The 13,252-nt window shown below is 34.4% G+C and overlaps 2 protein-coding genes and 1 long non-coding RNA gene across 3 annotated transcripts; 2 read left to right on the forward strand and 1 right to left on the reverse strand.

Moving 5' to 3' along the window:
• Positions 1–4: 4 nt before the first annotated feature.
• LOC118754995 (disco-interacting protein 2-like) lies at positions 5–8,102 on the reverse strand (the record flags this gene model as incomplete). Its single annotated transcript, XM_036489858.1, has 10 exons — positions 7,832–8,102; positions 7,448–7,738; positions 6,930–7,004; positions 5,834–6,196; positions 5,592–5,720; positions 5,317–5,510; positions 3,430–3,523; positions 2,807–3,359; positions 2,390–2,727; positions 5–787 (listed from the first exon to the last, which is right to left on the reverse strand). Coding segments are annotated over exons 2-10 (2,617 nt in total), but the record flags the coding sequence as incomplete, so codon positions are not given.
• Positions 6,193–6,799, forward strand: LOC118754997. Its single transcript, XR_004994964.1, has 3 exons — positions 6,193–6,264; positions 6,319–6,457; positions 6,520–6,799. It is a non-coding gene; the product is annotated as an uncharacterized LOC118754997 (long non-coding RNA).
• Positions 8,103–12,087: 3,985 nt separating the features above from the next.
• On the forward strand, positions 12,088–12,927 carry LOC118754996 (failed axon connections-like; the record flags this gene model as incomplete). The annotated part of the gene is given in 2 exon segments (XM_036489859.1): positions 12,088–12,185; positions 12,522–12,927. A coding segment is annotated over 1 exon segment (399 nt), but the record flags the coding sequence as incomplete, so codon positions are not given.
• Between the last annotated feature and the right edge of the window lie 325 nt (positions 12,928–13,252).

Here is a 13,252-nt window from a genome sequence, read left to right on the forward strand (position 1 = left end):
GTAGTATCGGGATCCTCCAGTAATGGTTGCACCTTAAATGTCGCATTAGTGAGACCATCTAAGCCGAAGTATGTGGCACCCGTCGAACCGCTAGTCACACAAATTTCACCAACTTGATCGGTTTTACACAAAACCGGCAAACCCTCTGAGCGCACCACGACCATTTGTGCGGCTGGCATAACTTGACCGCAATCCTGCAGCGTTAACGATGTAAGCGAATCTTCACTATCCACACGCACTACGCCATGTGACAGGGCGGCCATCGACAGCACACCACGTCCAGTGGCCGATTGACTAAAGCCTGTGGAAGAACGACCTGGACGACGCAGCGACACTGTAAAAACTTCTGAACTGCTGGCACATGGGCATATAGCGTCTGAACGCAAACCCTTCGATTGGAAAACACTTAAGAATTGGTCGCATGACGATAGTGACCAAGGATTAGCACCATCGGCGACGAGTAACATACGCAACGATGACAATGAGATGTCTTTGTGATCTTTTGTAGCCAATAGACCCCAATGTAAGTCACGACTCTTCACTAGACAACAGGAGGCGCGATGTTTGGTGATAAGTTGCATCCACGACGATGGACGTAACTTCATCAATGCGTAGGGTATGAATAATACATGCATTCCATTCAATACTGATGTGAGTACAGCGTGCCATAAGCCAACTTCACGCTTAAAATCCAACACACAAACAATTGTTTCACCTTCGGTGTAGTGACAAGCCATGGTGAGAGCGCGACAGTGATTCATCATGGCCAAACGAGTGACGGTAACACCTTAAAAAGAAAAGGAAGTACATTTGTTAAGGGTAGATGTTATTTCGGAAGTCTCTGGTTGCTACTCGAATTCGAGACATCGGTTAGGTATGATTAAAAAATTAAATTCAAAAGGAAAAAAAAATATATATATTTGTAATTAAGAAAAAAACTCATAAAACAAAAATTATAAAATATCGATTAAATATGATATTAAATAAATACGTTAATAGTAAAAATAAATATTTTTAAAGCAAGCTTTCTAAATATGAACCAAATCGGACTATAAATACGTTTTTTTTTTTCATTTCTCGCCTCCTGCGCCACCTATCGGATTAACTCATCTTTCGTATTGCATTGTCATCGGGTACTGAGTCTCTAGGTCATCGGGAAGTTGGTAAAAAATTTATTACAAGATTTGCCCCTAACAAACATACTTACATACATAGAGAGCAAGTTAAATAAAAATCTATCAGTTATGATCGAAAAATTTAATCCAAGAAAACGATCATTTTTATTTGAAAAAAAAAACATAAGCTATCGATAAAAAATAGTCGAAAAAATAAATATCCAAGAAAAGATGCATATGTTCTTTTTATTGAAAAAAATAATTATAATATTCATATCTGTTTGATAAAAAAAATTATTAAATGTTAACAAATAATTTCAGCCCGAGAAAAACAATTATTTACGATAGAAAAAATTAAGATTTTATTGAGAAAACCGCTAAAGATTATAGTTTAACGATTGAAATTTATCGAACAATTCATTTCCAAAAACAAATTGATTACAAAATAATAAGAAACCGACCAAATGTGATAAAAAAAAACTTGGATTCTGGAAATAAATCCATAATCGAATTCCAAGAAAAACGACCTTTTTTTAATAAGAAACTTAAAATCATAACATATCGATTATTTGTGACGAAATTATAAAAATAAAAAGAGAATAAAAAAATTTGATCGAATAATAGAAATTCAACACCACTGAAACACAAAAAAGTAATTATTTGTTTAATTTTGAGGTTTTCTCGATACTTTTTTTATATTCTGGGGATTTTTTCTGGACCTTCGTTTTTTCCCTGAAAGCTTTCGAGATTTTTTGGGACTTTTCGTGTTTCATTCTCAGTTTTTCCCGAGATTGGGACTCTTCGTTTTGTGTTCGAGAATGCACGAACGAGAATATAGTAATTAAGAAAAAAAAATTTTTTTGAGATTTTGAAGATATCTTTTTTTTGAGTACTTTGTTTTTCGACACATTTTGGGATTTTTTTTCGGGAGTTCTCGTGTTATTCAGATCTAACTATAAACTTTTAACTGAACACTAAATATAAATTAACGACTATTTTCTGCTTAACAATCTTGAGGCAAATTGCGCTTTCTATTTTTGTCATAAAAAATAAAAAGAAAGATTATCTGGGTTTCTGGCTCCAAATATTAGTTTACTAAAATTTTAGCTTTTTATTCTTATTTAATTATCGATATATAGAACTTCCTATAAAAGGTTTGAAGGTGGTGTTTCTCATTTTACTATTATGAGCTTTCACTATGAAATATCTTAATACCAGTCAGTGATTTTGTAAATTATGACGACAAAATCTATATAATATTGCTCTCCACTCACCCATTACACTGCCCTCCTTATCGGTTGTATACTCTATGTATGCCGTAGCCGTGTCCTCGATACGTATATTGCCAACATTGAAATCTTTCGGTGGCTTTGGCAGATGTTCAGTTACAAACCATTGCAGGCGTGGCCAGCCCTTCAATTTAGCAATTTCGCCAGTGGCAGATTTTGGCAAACCTTTTAGGCATGCTTCAGAGGTTAAAGCAACTGTGATGCCACATGAGCTGAGGAGAAAGCCGACCTGTTGTGGCGGTGTGTCAGAGCTAGAGAGGGGCAACTCAATTGGCAGCGGTACGAGACCACGAAACATGCAACCATACCAAGCAGTAATGAAACTGCAAATTAGAAACGTATAATATACAAATAAATAAATTTTAATAAAATTTCAAATAAAAATCAAATGAAATGTTTAACCTCAAAGGGTCGTTGTTGGGGTAAACCAAGGCAACACGATCGCCTGGTTTGAGTGTAATTTGCTCTGGACCCTTGCTAAAGATTTTCGTTGAGAGTGCATAGGCGATTTTTTGTGCGCGCGACAAACATTTGCCGTAAGTTATTGTTGTTGTGATTTTGCCATTCGGATCGAGTACTGTCGCCATTGGCGATTTAAAAGAATTGGCGCCATAACGTTGCAGTGCTGCCTCCAATGAACGTGGCAAACCCGCTGGCACTGCCAATTGTTCACCTTGCACTGCAGTCATAATACTACCCTCGGGTTTTGGTGCATTTGGATCTTTGGGATTTGCTGCGATTTCGAGTTCAATATCGTTGTCTTCATAAAATTCAGGCAATGGCCGACGTTTGGGGCGTTTAAGTGTATTCAACAATTGCTGAATTTTAGCTGAAACTTTCCAACGTCCATTCGTATCAGATTCACCTAGATCGGTTTGTGAGACATTTACATAGCGCGTCACACGATCGGCAGCGTGACGAGTATTATTAAATTGCGTGATATCAGGTGCGGCATCTGAGGTAAGTACATAAAACGCGATTAAAAACTCAAAACTACAAATGTTTACTTGAAATCGTTAACTTACATGGTTTGTGCTTGTCTTTGCTGTCAGTGAAATCAGTATTCTCTTTCATATATGCCGTTGGAGGCGATTCTGTGCTGGATGTATCCGAAGTTGGCTGTGAATACATATTTCAATGATTTAAGTCTCAAAAAATTTCCATATTTTTCTGTCCAATATCTAATATTGATTAATCATTGATTCCAATATCCAATTATTTTTAAATTAAACTGTATCAAATGAAATTTCATTAATCGATTTTTCAGGTAATTTAAACTTTAACCTGATTCCATTATTTTATGATCTTTATGTGATTGTTCACACTTGCCTGGTTATGTGGTTATATTTTTTATTCAGTTTACAACAATATAATACACTAAAGAATAATAATTTTTAACCAGATAACCTGATAACCAGGCAGGTGAGAACAACCACTACAATAAAAATAATTTTAATTTTTAATTTTATTCAATGTATAAACATTAGTACAATAAGATTTAATATTTTATAGTAAAACAAATATCTGACTTAAATATAGAGAAAGAGAAAATCAAAAATCAATATACATATGGAAATCAGGGATGTTGCGAGTATTTGCATTCGCATTCGTTATGCGAATGATTCGCATCATTTTACACATTCGCATTCGACATTCGCATTCGCATCAAATGATACGAATTTTTTGCGAATGCGAATGTGTACATGGGCAGAGAGTGCACTCTAATATTGTTGAAATGGCTCTAAGCCTGTCTAACCAGAGTGCGGACAATAACCAGCTCGTTTAGCTGTGAAATTAAAGCTCAATTGAAGGCCTATCTTGAAGAAAAACGAGCTAATCTCGGCGAAAATCCTCTCGATTGGTGGAAAACTAAACTAAAATTCGACAAATTGACAGATCTGGTCCGCAAATATTTGAGCACTCCACCCGCCAGCGTTCAGTGCAGCCGACCTTATATATATACGAGCCTCTAAGAAATCACCTCATGGGAGAAAAGGCAGCAAAATTACTTTGTTTGAAATATAATATGCCCCTTTTCAACTTTCTCTACTACACCTTTTCCAACAGTATTTCAGAAAAACACAAATGTTTTTCAGAAAAGGCCAAATGAATTTCAGAAAAGGCTAAATGAATTTCAGAAAAAACTCAAATGTATTTCAGAAATGGGCAAATGTATTTCAGAAAAGCTCAAATGTATTTCAGAAAAGGTCAAATGTATTTCAGAAAAAGCCAAATGAAACTCAGAAAAACACAATTGTATTTCAGAAAAAATCAAATGATTTTCAAAATGTATTTCAGAAAAGGTCAAATGTATTTCAGAAAAGCACAAATGTATTTCAGAAAAGCATAACTGTATTCTAAAAATATTTTTCTGAAATACATTTGTGCTTTTTTGAAATACAAAAATCACAAAAAAGTCATTAAAAAAGCCGAAAATTAAAAATCCAAATTTCACTATTACTCTTGACCGAAAAACTACATCAAAAAGTAAAGATTTTGCAGTGATCTAAAAATAAGAGATTTGATATTTAACAGATATTTTCGAACATTGATAGAGTGTTTCGTTTTTTATATACATATTATGGTCGTTTTTAATCATTCGATTGCAAAAATCGATCATTATTTTTTTGTAAGCCTTAAAAGATTAAACCACTTTAGATTATTTTAGTACTAAACCTTTGTTGCAAAAAGAACGTATTTCCTATATTTTTCTTAACTTAATCGTAAAAATGGTAGTTGATTATAGAAATAAAGGAAAATAAAAATTTGAACATATTGCCAGATATAACCGATTTTCGATGGTTTTTCATGATTTATAATCGATTAATCGACTCATTTTTTGCCAATCCTACATATCCCTATATATGCATACATATGTATGTATATTAAATATAAGTGCAAAAAACTCTTACCAGTGGGGGCAAATTTTGCGGTGGTCGCCTTTCCGGATATTTATGTTTATTTTGTGCACCACCCATTGATGAATCACGTATGGGTGGTTTTATAATTGGTTCCATAATATTACTAACATGATCACGTGGATAATTATACTCCTTGTCGGGAGAAATTGTTTCCTCAGGAATGGATTCTTCATCTGTCGACGAATCTAAACAACAATGTGTAAAGAAAAGTAATAAAATTAATTCTTATATGATATATTTCCTCGGGCATTTAAAAACCCGCTCACCAATATCATCATTATTGCGATCCGGACTTCGATTGAGCACAGAACTTCTCTTCGATGGCATTGGTAAACTGGGCTTCGGACGAGTTTTCAGTGCTGCAAGCGCTTGTTGTACAGCTTCTTGTCGCACTTCTAAACACACACACACACACACACACACACATGTTTTGTTAATCAAAAGTATATCAGCTTTTATTTCTTGCTTCCATACTATTTAACCAAATGCAAAATATGTAAATACTTACCGGAATGATAACGTTTTTCATTATGTGTAATTTTCCGTTGTGTACGTCGTTGTCTGCTATGTTGATGGCTTGACTCGGATCTTTCTATATGTCCACCACTTCCACTGCCACCACCACCACCTCCGCCGCCACCACTACCACCACCACTCACTGAATGATGGCTACCGTCTGATTTTTTAGATGCATTGGAATGTCTTTGATGAGATGATGGCAGTGATGGGACTTCAGTTACGTAACTGTATCCCTCACTCGATACTAAGGCTCCGTCTTTCACAGTCTTTGGGTTTTGCGGTTGTTGTGGCGTTTTAATATTATAATAAGGAGGAATGGGTTTATCGCACTTGTCCAATTTTGAGTCATTGCCTGTTGAGTAATAATGCGAACAATATAGCAATTGGTATGATTTAAATAACTCAATCGGGTTTTCTTTTGTATGTTCTTTTGAATTCTATTAGAAAAAAAAACTTATTCTACATTCATTTCAGATAAATAATGGCTATATCTTATTTTGGAATTCTTTTATCTAAATTATTGGTAGGTAGATGCTCTATAACCATGTCTTTTATATTATCCAACGAGATAGTTGATTGGTCATTTAACGGTGATCTAATCCTGACCTAATTCGTGAGTCACTTGCATGTAAAATTAATACACACAATTACTTAAAAATATGTACTTTTATTCAGCGCTTTAACTCGCCACAAATTATAATAAACTGCCATGGAATCCAGTCAAGATCGATCGCCTTTTATTACTAAAATTAGAACGCTGAAATCAATCTGTTGCGGATTTGCTATAGGGCTAAAAACTGTTGCAAGCTAAGAATATATACTCAACAAACAATCTTTGATTGCTATCGTAATTTGAAACACCGGTTTGAAGCGTAAACAACCATTAAAGTAACATTTAATTAAACTATTTATGTATATGTACAAAAAAACACATAAAGGAATAGTAGAAGTGTTCAATACGGTATTAGAGATCATACAGTGACTCATACATACTTAAATATGCAAAAACAAAAAGAGAAAACAAATTCTGTTAATTACTTCAACACTTCAAGCTATTGCTTTTCATTATTAGGAAATAGTCTCACCTTCGGTGGTCGGTATTAAAAATGGTTGTAGCAATTTTGCTCTCTTCTTTTCGTATCCCTTCTGTGTTATGTCGCCTGAAAAAGTAAGTATATAAAAACTTATAATGATAATGTACATATGTATACCAAAAGATATAACGTATATGTAACAAAAGTCTTAACGCCGGTTCTAATATGAAGGAGTAAAAAATAAATCAATTGCCTGGCATAATCTCGACAATGCTTATGAACATACATATGTAAACATGCACATACATATGTATGTAGTTACTTGTATCACATTGTGCTAGCATTATGCATATACTAGTTAGTAGCATATACAGATATATATACTTGAGGGCAATATAGTTACATATGGATATACAAAGGAGACTTGATTAACATGTAACGCATATCAGACAAAAGAACAATTGACTTTACTCCTAGTAAGGCACATACGTACTACGGGTATAATACGGTATTTTCTAAAGCTAAATATATTTTCATATGTTCCGATCATCATGACACCAACAACCAACCTTCAGATAATTCCAAATCCAGCTCCGCTAACTTTTCTCGTACATCAGCAGGAAGTGCTGCTAAATTTTCCATCAAATTCGCAGACATTTCTGCAATATATGTATTTTTTTGCTTTTATTTTACTTTGTACCTTTTTGCAGTATTGTCGTATCCCACCCTTAAAAATACAGGATGTAGTCCTGTCGAGAAATTTTTTTCTTTCCTTTTATTCACTAAATAGCGATAATTCGTCAAAAACCACTTGGACCATAATCACGAAGGAATGCACATTTGCTAACCTCAGCACTATACTTTTGGTATTAATTTTACTTTTTTGCTGCCATACAGACACAAAACACAAACTCTGTAGAAATTCTTGTCAGCTTTAAATCCTAGGTACATACAATATCATTCATATCCACACAAATACTCGTAGACGGAGCAGTTGGGTTAGTGGCTGCCCAACCCCGATGATTCAACTCGACACAGAAAACATATCCAGTAATTTTTTCAAAAATGCCTATTGTTCATCGTTGATTAACACAACTCTTTATGGTTAAATGCTCCACTTTCATTTATTACTTCGTAATAGTGTACTATATTAAATTTTATATAAAAGGAATTAATCGAAGTTGCACGAACTTCGTCAATTTGACACAAAACAAATTGCCAATGTTGCCACTATTTCCTTTTTAGGAAATACATATGGGCACAGAGTTGTTAAACCTTTTTATATCGTAAAAATTTTGCAATATTTGGTCAACATGATCCAACTACACAAGATCTGACAAGTTGAAGCAAAAGAAAAAAAAATTTTCTGGCTGACGTTTGTAATTTCGGCGCCATGTTATTTTCTTTGAAAAGTAAACAAAGAATATGAAGACGAAGCATAAGGAAAAAATGCAGGCAATTTTGCAGAACATGTTTGTGCTAATCAATTTATTATTTTGTACGTGTTTTTGCAACCAATCACCGCGCACTTCATTTTAATTACATTTGCACAAAAAATTTATTGAAAATCGCTTAAAAGTCGCTGAAATAAACCACCGACAAATACACATAAAGAAAGAAGCAAAACAGAAATAAAACCTTCCAAAATACGAACGTCACACACTTTTTTCTCAATTACTATTACAAATGGCTGCTTCTCAACCGGTCAGATCTGTTCTAATTGGTTCATGTTGTGTCAAGGCGTATTCATATAATACCATGTTCTGACCGACAACGAAAACACTTTGAAAACGAGTTTTGGGATTGTGGACTGAAGGCTGTTCACACCGGCTGTTAGCGTTTTCGTTGACATTTCTTACATCTTTTGATTACAGATTTGCTACACAAAAACAGAACCAAAATACTCTTCCTTCAATTTCTTTTCATTTACAACCTCTTCCTTTCATTCTAATTTTACTTAAGCCAACCAATTAACAATAAATCCGAAATGGCGTATTAAAGATGATCAAATATGACTTCCACTTCGATAAATAATTGAAAAAAACTAGTGCAGACACCGTTTGGACTGAGTGGAACGTGAGTTTTCAAGTAGTTTTCAGCGAAAACTGGTAGATTTTACATGGACGAAAATACAAGTTTTAGATCGAAAACCAGTTTTAGCAACGAAAACATGTTTTCGATGTCGGTCAGAACATGGTATTAGATGGTGTTGCTGAACAGCTGACTTGATTCGCCTCGGTAGACATATGTCAAAATTCATATTTCGCTTAAGTGAGTGAGAGATAATGTAAGAGTGTTTGCAGTTTCCTACCCTATTTGGAACAAGTGCAGAATAAGGTCAGTTTTTCCAAAATTCCATCGTTGACCATCCATAGAACCTACAATATAAGTTTGCACCGAAAAATTTGTATACCATTAGAATCAGAAAAAAACGACGGACCACGCGCACTTTTTCGTTTTATGTTTCTAGCTTATTCTGCACTCATGCGTATAAGCGCACAGAATAGGACCCGTTTTTCGAAAATTCGTGCTTCGCCCGTCGGTAGCCCAGAAAACATAAGTTTGAGCAAAAAAAAATAATGTTTTACCATTAAAGTCGCAAAAAAGGGTGGACCACGCCCATTTCTTTGCTTTTTTCTAAAACCAAACATATAAACATATAAAGGTACATATAAAAAAGCAATATTGTTTTCCCTCAAAATTTCACCAGAGCAGAGATCTTTTGATATAATAATTCGTTATAGTAATACATTTGTCGATATTTATATATGATATATTAAAACAAAATTCCTAAACTTATTAAAAGTTCAGTAATAACGAAGATATTGGTCAAAATAAAAAGCTCACGCTCACGCTCGCACTGAACTGTATATCAGGCTTTAGTCCTGTCTTTGGTAACATCTACTATATATGCACTCTAAGGGCTCTGTCACACGGTCAGTAATTATCACGATATTTGGATCGCGATCCATATTGATGGATTGATGGATCGCGCACGAATGCTACATGGTCAATATTTATCGCGTCAGTATTCGCATAATTTTTGTGCTGAACGCTTATTATGACGCAAGAAAATATTTTTATTTTCTACGTATAATTTACAGATAATGCATTCCACAATTATTTTGAAATTTCCAATGTTAATTAAAATTTTTTCAATTTCACTTGAAAGGTTTTAAGCACCGAGAAGGAAGGCAAAACGAATACCCTTTCGATGTTCGCATTATGAGAGTAAAAGATGTACTGACGAATTGTATGGATCGCGTTTGGAAAGTGCTACACGTTCAATATTTATTGACGGTATTGCGATCCGCGATCTAGATTTCAAAATTTTTAGAAATTTTGCGATATGGATCATGATCCATCAATACTGCATGCTACACCGTCAATAAATATCGCGATACTTGGATCACGTCAATGAATACTGACCGTGTGACAGTGCCCTAAGAGTACACATGCCCTAAAAGGATACATATACATATGGGCTTTCGTTTCAAGCATAACTTTGTTGATTATATTCGATACTCAGAAGGAAACGTTAAGCTTCATATATATATACCACGTTTATACCTACCACGAAAATACAACCGTACACATACAAATTCGTTTTTGACTACACTGGCCTATGAAGATCTGAGTGTCCGGCCATTATCAACTCTACCATCAAAAAAAAAAATTTCGACTGCGAAAATCGCTGAATGTAAATATGTCGTTTTACAAAACCCAGTGATTGCCTTTGAAAAAAGTAAGTGTGGACCTCACGTTAGCTTAACAGACGGAACCACTACAAATCGGGTTGCCGTTATACAAACATTATTAAAATCTGACATTGTACGGTAATTTAAATTAAATAGGTATAAACGTGTTATATTACAATGCAGAATATTCTTATAAAATGCTTGTAAATATGCAGTTATATAAGTTATTCTAAAAATATACGTTTGTTTATTGTTTCTCAAAGTTGCATATCTATGTAGTAGTATTTTCAACTCACACATACTCATTAAAGAAAACGACGTAAGTTAAATACCGTTTTTTACATATATAGGGAACACTTTGATGCTTAAATTGTAATAAAATTTTTGTATGAAGCACATTTTAACACGTTAATTTAATGGGTGCTTTTAGAAAAAAATTTCAATATTGAGTTATCCGCAGTACATACCCTGCAAACCATTTTTTCAGAGTATTCTGCATTGTAAAGAAATTTTAAAGAATTCGTTAAGATTTAATTCGATTTTTTGCCGAATTTTCTAAAATGAAATAAATTACGCACACTTCCATTCTTTTACGAAATTTCGGAAGAAAATCTATGAAGCAACGGAAATAATGGTGCTCTGTGAAGAATATTTTTCAGAATTTTTCCAGAATTTTCTTTATTTTTCGTACAGAGATTTCTTTACGAGTTCGTGTCAACCACTTCATATAATTTTCTTTGAAAATTCGTAAAAAACCGTTACAGAAATGAGATACTCCTAACGATTTCCTTAAGATTTTGGGGAACTTTGATTTGCAGGGTAGCTAGTCGTATGCATTTTGGAAGTTACCCTGCAAGAACAGTGAGTATCATTTGACAAATCATTTGAGTGGCAAGACTGATAGAGATTTCTGTCACTGGCTACCTACAAGTCTCTATAAAAATCTAAAGGGCAGTGTGAAAAATCTGATGTAAACATTTGTGTACATGTGATCTTCCGTCTTCGTCCAACTTATGGCCTTATTGAAGAATGGTCTGTTTTTTAACCAACGCAAAATTTGCAAATCTGTTAGTAAGATAAATGAGAATGTGTTAGTTTCCATCACACAATTCTTGTAGAGTACCCTTAACACATATGCAAATTTTGCGTTGGTTAAAAATAGACCATAAAATAAGGCCATAAGTTGGAGGAAGACGGAAGAATTTGTACACAAATGCTTATATCAGATTTTTCACACTGCCCTTTAGAATTTTATAGAAACTTGTAGGTAGCCAGTGACTGAAATCTCTATCAGTCTTGCCACTCAAATAATTTGTCAAATGATAGTCCCTGTTCTTGTAGGGTATTTAGGGTTGCTCATAACTTCCATTTCCACGGGAAATGAAATAGGCATCCATTGAATTTGGGTTGCATTTTATGTATCCATTTTCACTGGAAGCGGATGGAAGGTAGGAAAATTTTTGATACGTTAACCCTGTATGTGTACACAGTACACAGCGCAGCACAGTGTATTTATACTGGTTTAGCTTCGAGTCAAGTCGATCAGAGTGGTTTATTGAAGTTGTTTCTCTTTTCTCTTTCAGTTTTGTTTGTGATTTCGTCGGGGAAGGTGTGTGTGGTCGTGCCGATTTTACATTTTGTGGCTTTAAGTGAAGTAGTACATAAGGATTTTTTTAGCTGTCTGCATATATATACTTGTTTATTCCATTGTGTGTACACTTAGTAGAGTGCTTGCTGTAACGTTCGTTGAAAAAGTGGAAAGCCATTCCTTATCCCAGATAAAAATTGGGAGTTTCTTGTAGTGAAACTAAAAATTTTTTTGGAATTTTTTAAAATAAATTAAAAATTCACTCAAAAAAACTTAGTAGAAAAACTAATATTACGAAAACACCTTTATACAAAAATTAAATCAAATAAATAATACAAAGTAAATAAAAAAAAATAGATAAAAAATGGCATCCGAGGTAAGTCAGACACCAGTTACCGAAAATAAGGTTGCTGAAGAGGCGGCGGTGACCAAGCCAGAAACAACAGCTACAGAAACAGTAGCAGCCAAGGAGAATAACGCTGAAAGCAATGGTGCCGATACAGCGAACAACGCACAGGAGAAAGGCGACGACACAAAGGCGTCGGCCGGTGATGATACAAAGAAAGATGGAGACAATGTTACTACTGTAACAGTAGCTAACAGCAAAACCGAACCAGCACCAAAGTTCAATGTGCATAAAACGAACTTTGAGAAGGATGTAATATATCTCTATCAGTTTTCCCGCACTCCTTTGCTGCCGTCGTTATCACCATATTGTCTAAAAGTTGAAACCTGGCTGCGTCTGGCAGGTCTCAAATACGAGGTAAGAAAAATAAGTCCATGATACATCTATTATAGATACAAACAGAAACATTTAAATCCATGCATATATTACATACATACATATGTATGTATGTACACACGTATAACTTTGTAGGAGCAAAATCCTCATTAAAAAATGGAAAAACCCACATATGGGGCTAGACACTGAAATACAGGATTCGATACTCAGGCATACTTAATATGTATGTATGTACATACATACAAGCATAGATACATATGCATGTATATATGTATACTGTGTACATACTGTATCACCATACTACCGCCACCGCATACACTTTGTCATATCCGCACAAACGAAGAAC

This window comes from Rhagoletis pomonella, unplaced genomic scaffold, assembly GCF_013731165.1.
Source record: "Rhagoletis pomonella isolate Grant_MI unplaced genomic scaffold, Rhpom_1.0 Rhpom_scaffold_05080, whole genome shotgun sequence".
Taxonomy (NCBI): domain Eukaryota; kingdom Metazoa; phylum Arthropoda; class Insecta; order Diptera; family Tephritidae; genus Rhagoletis; species Rhagoletis pomonella.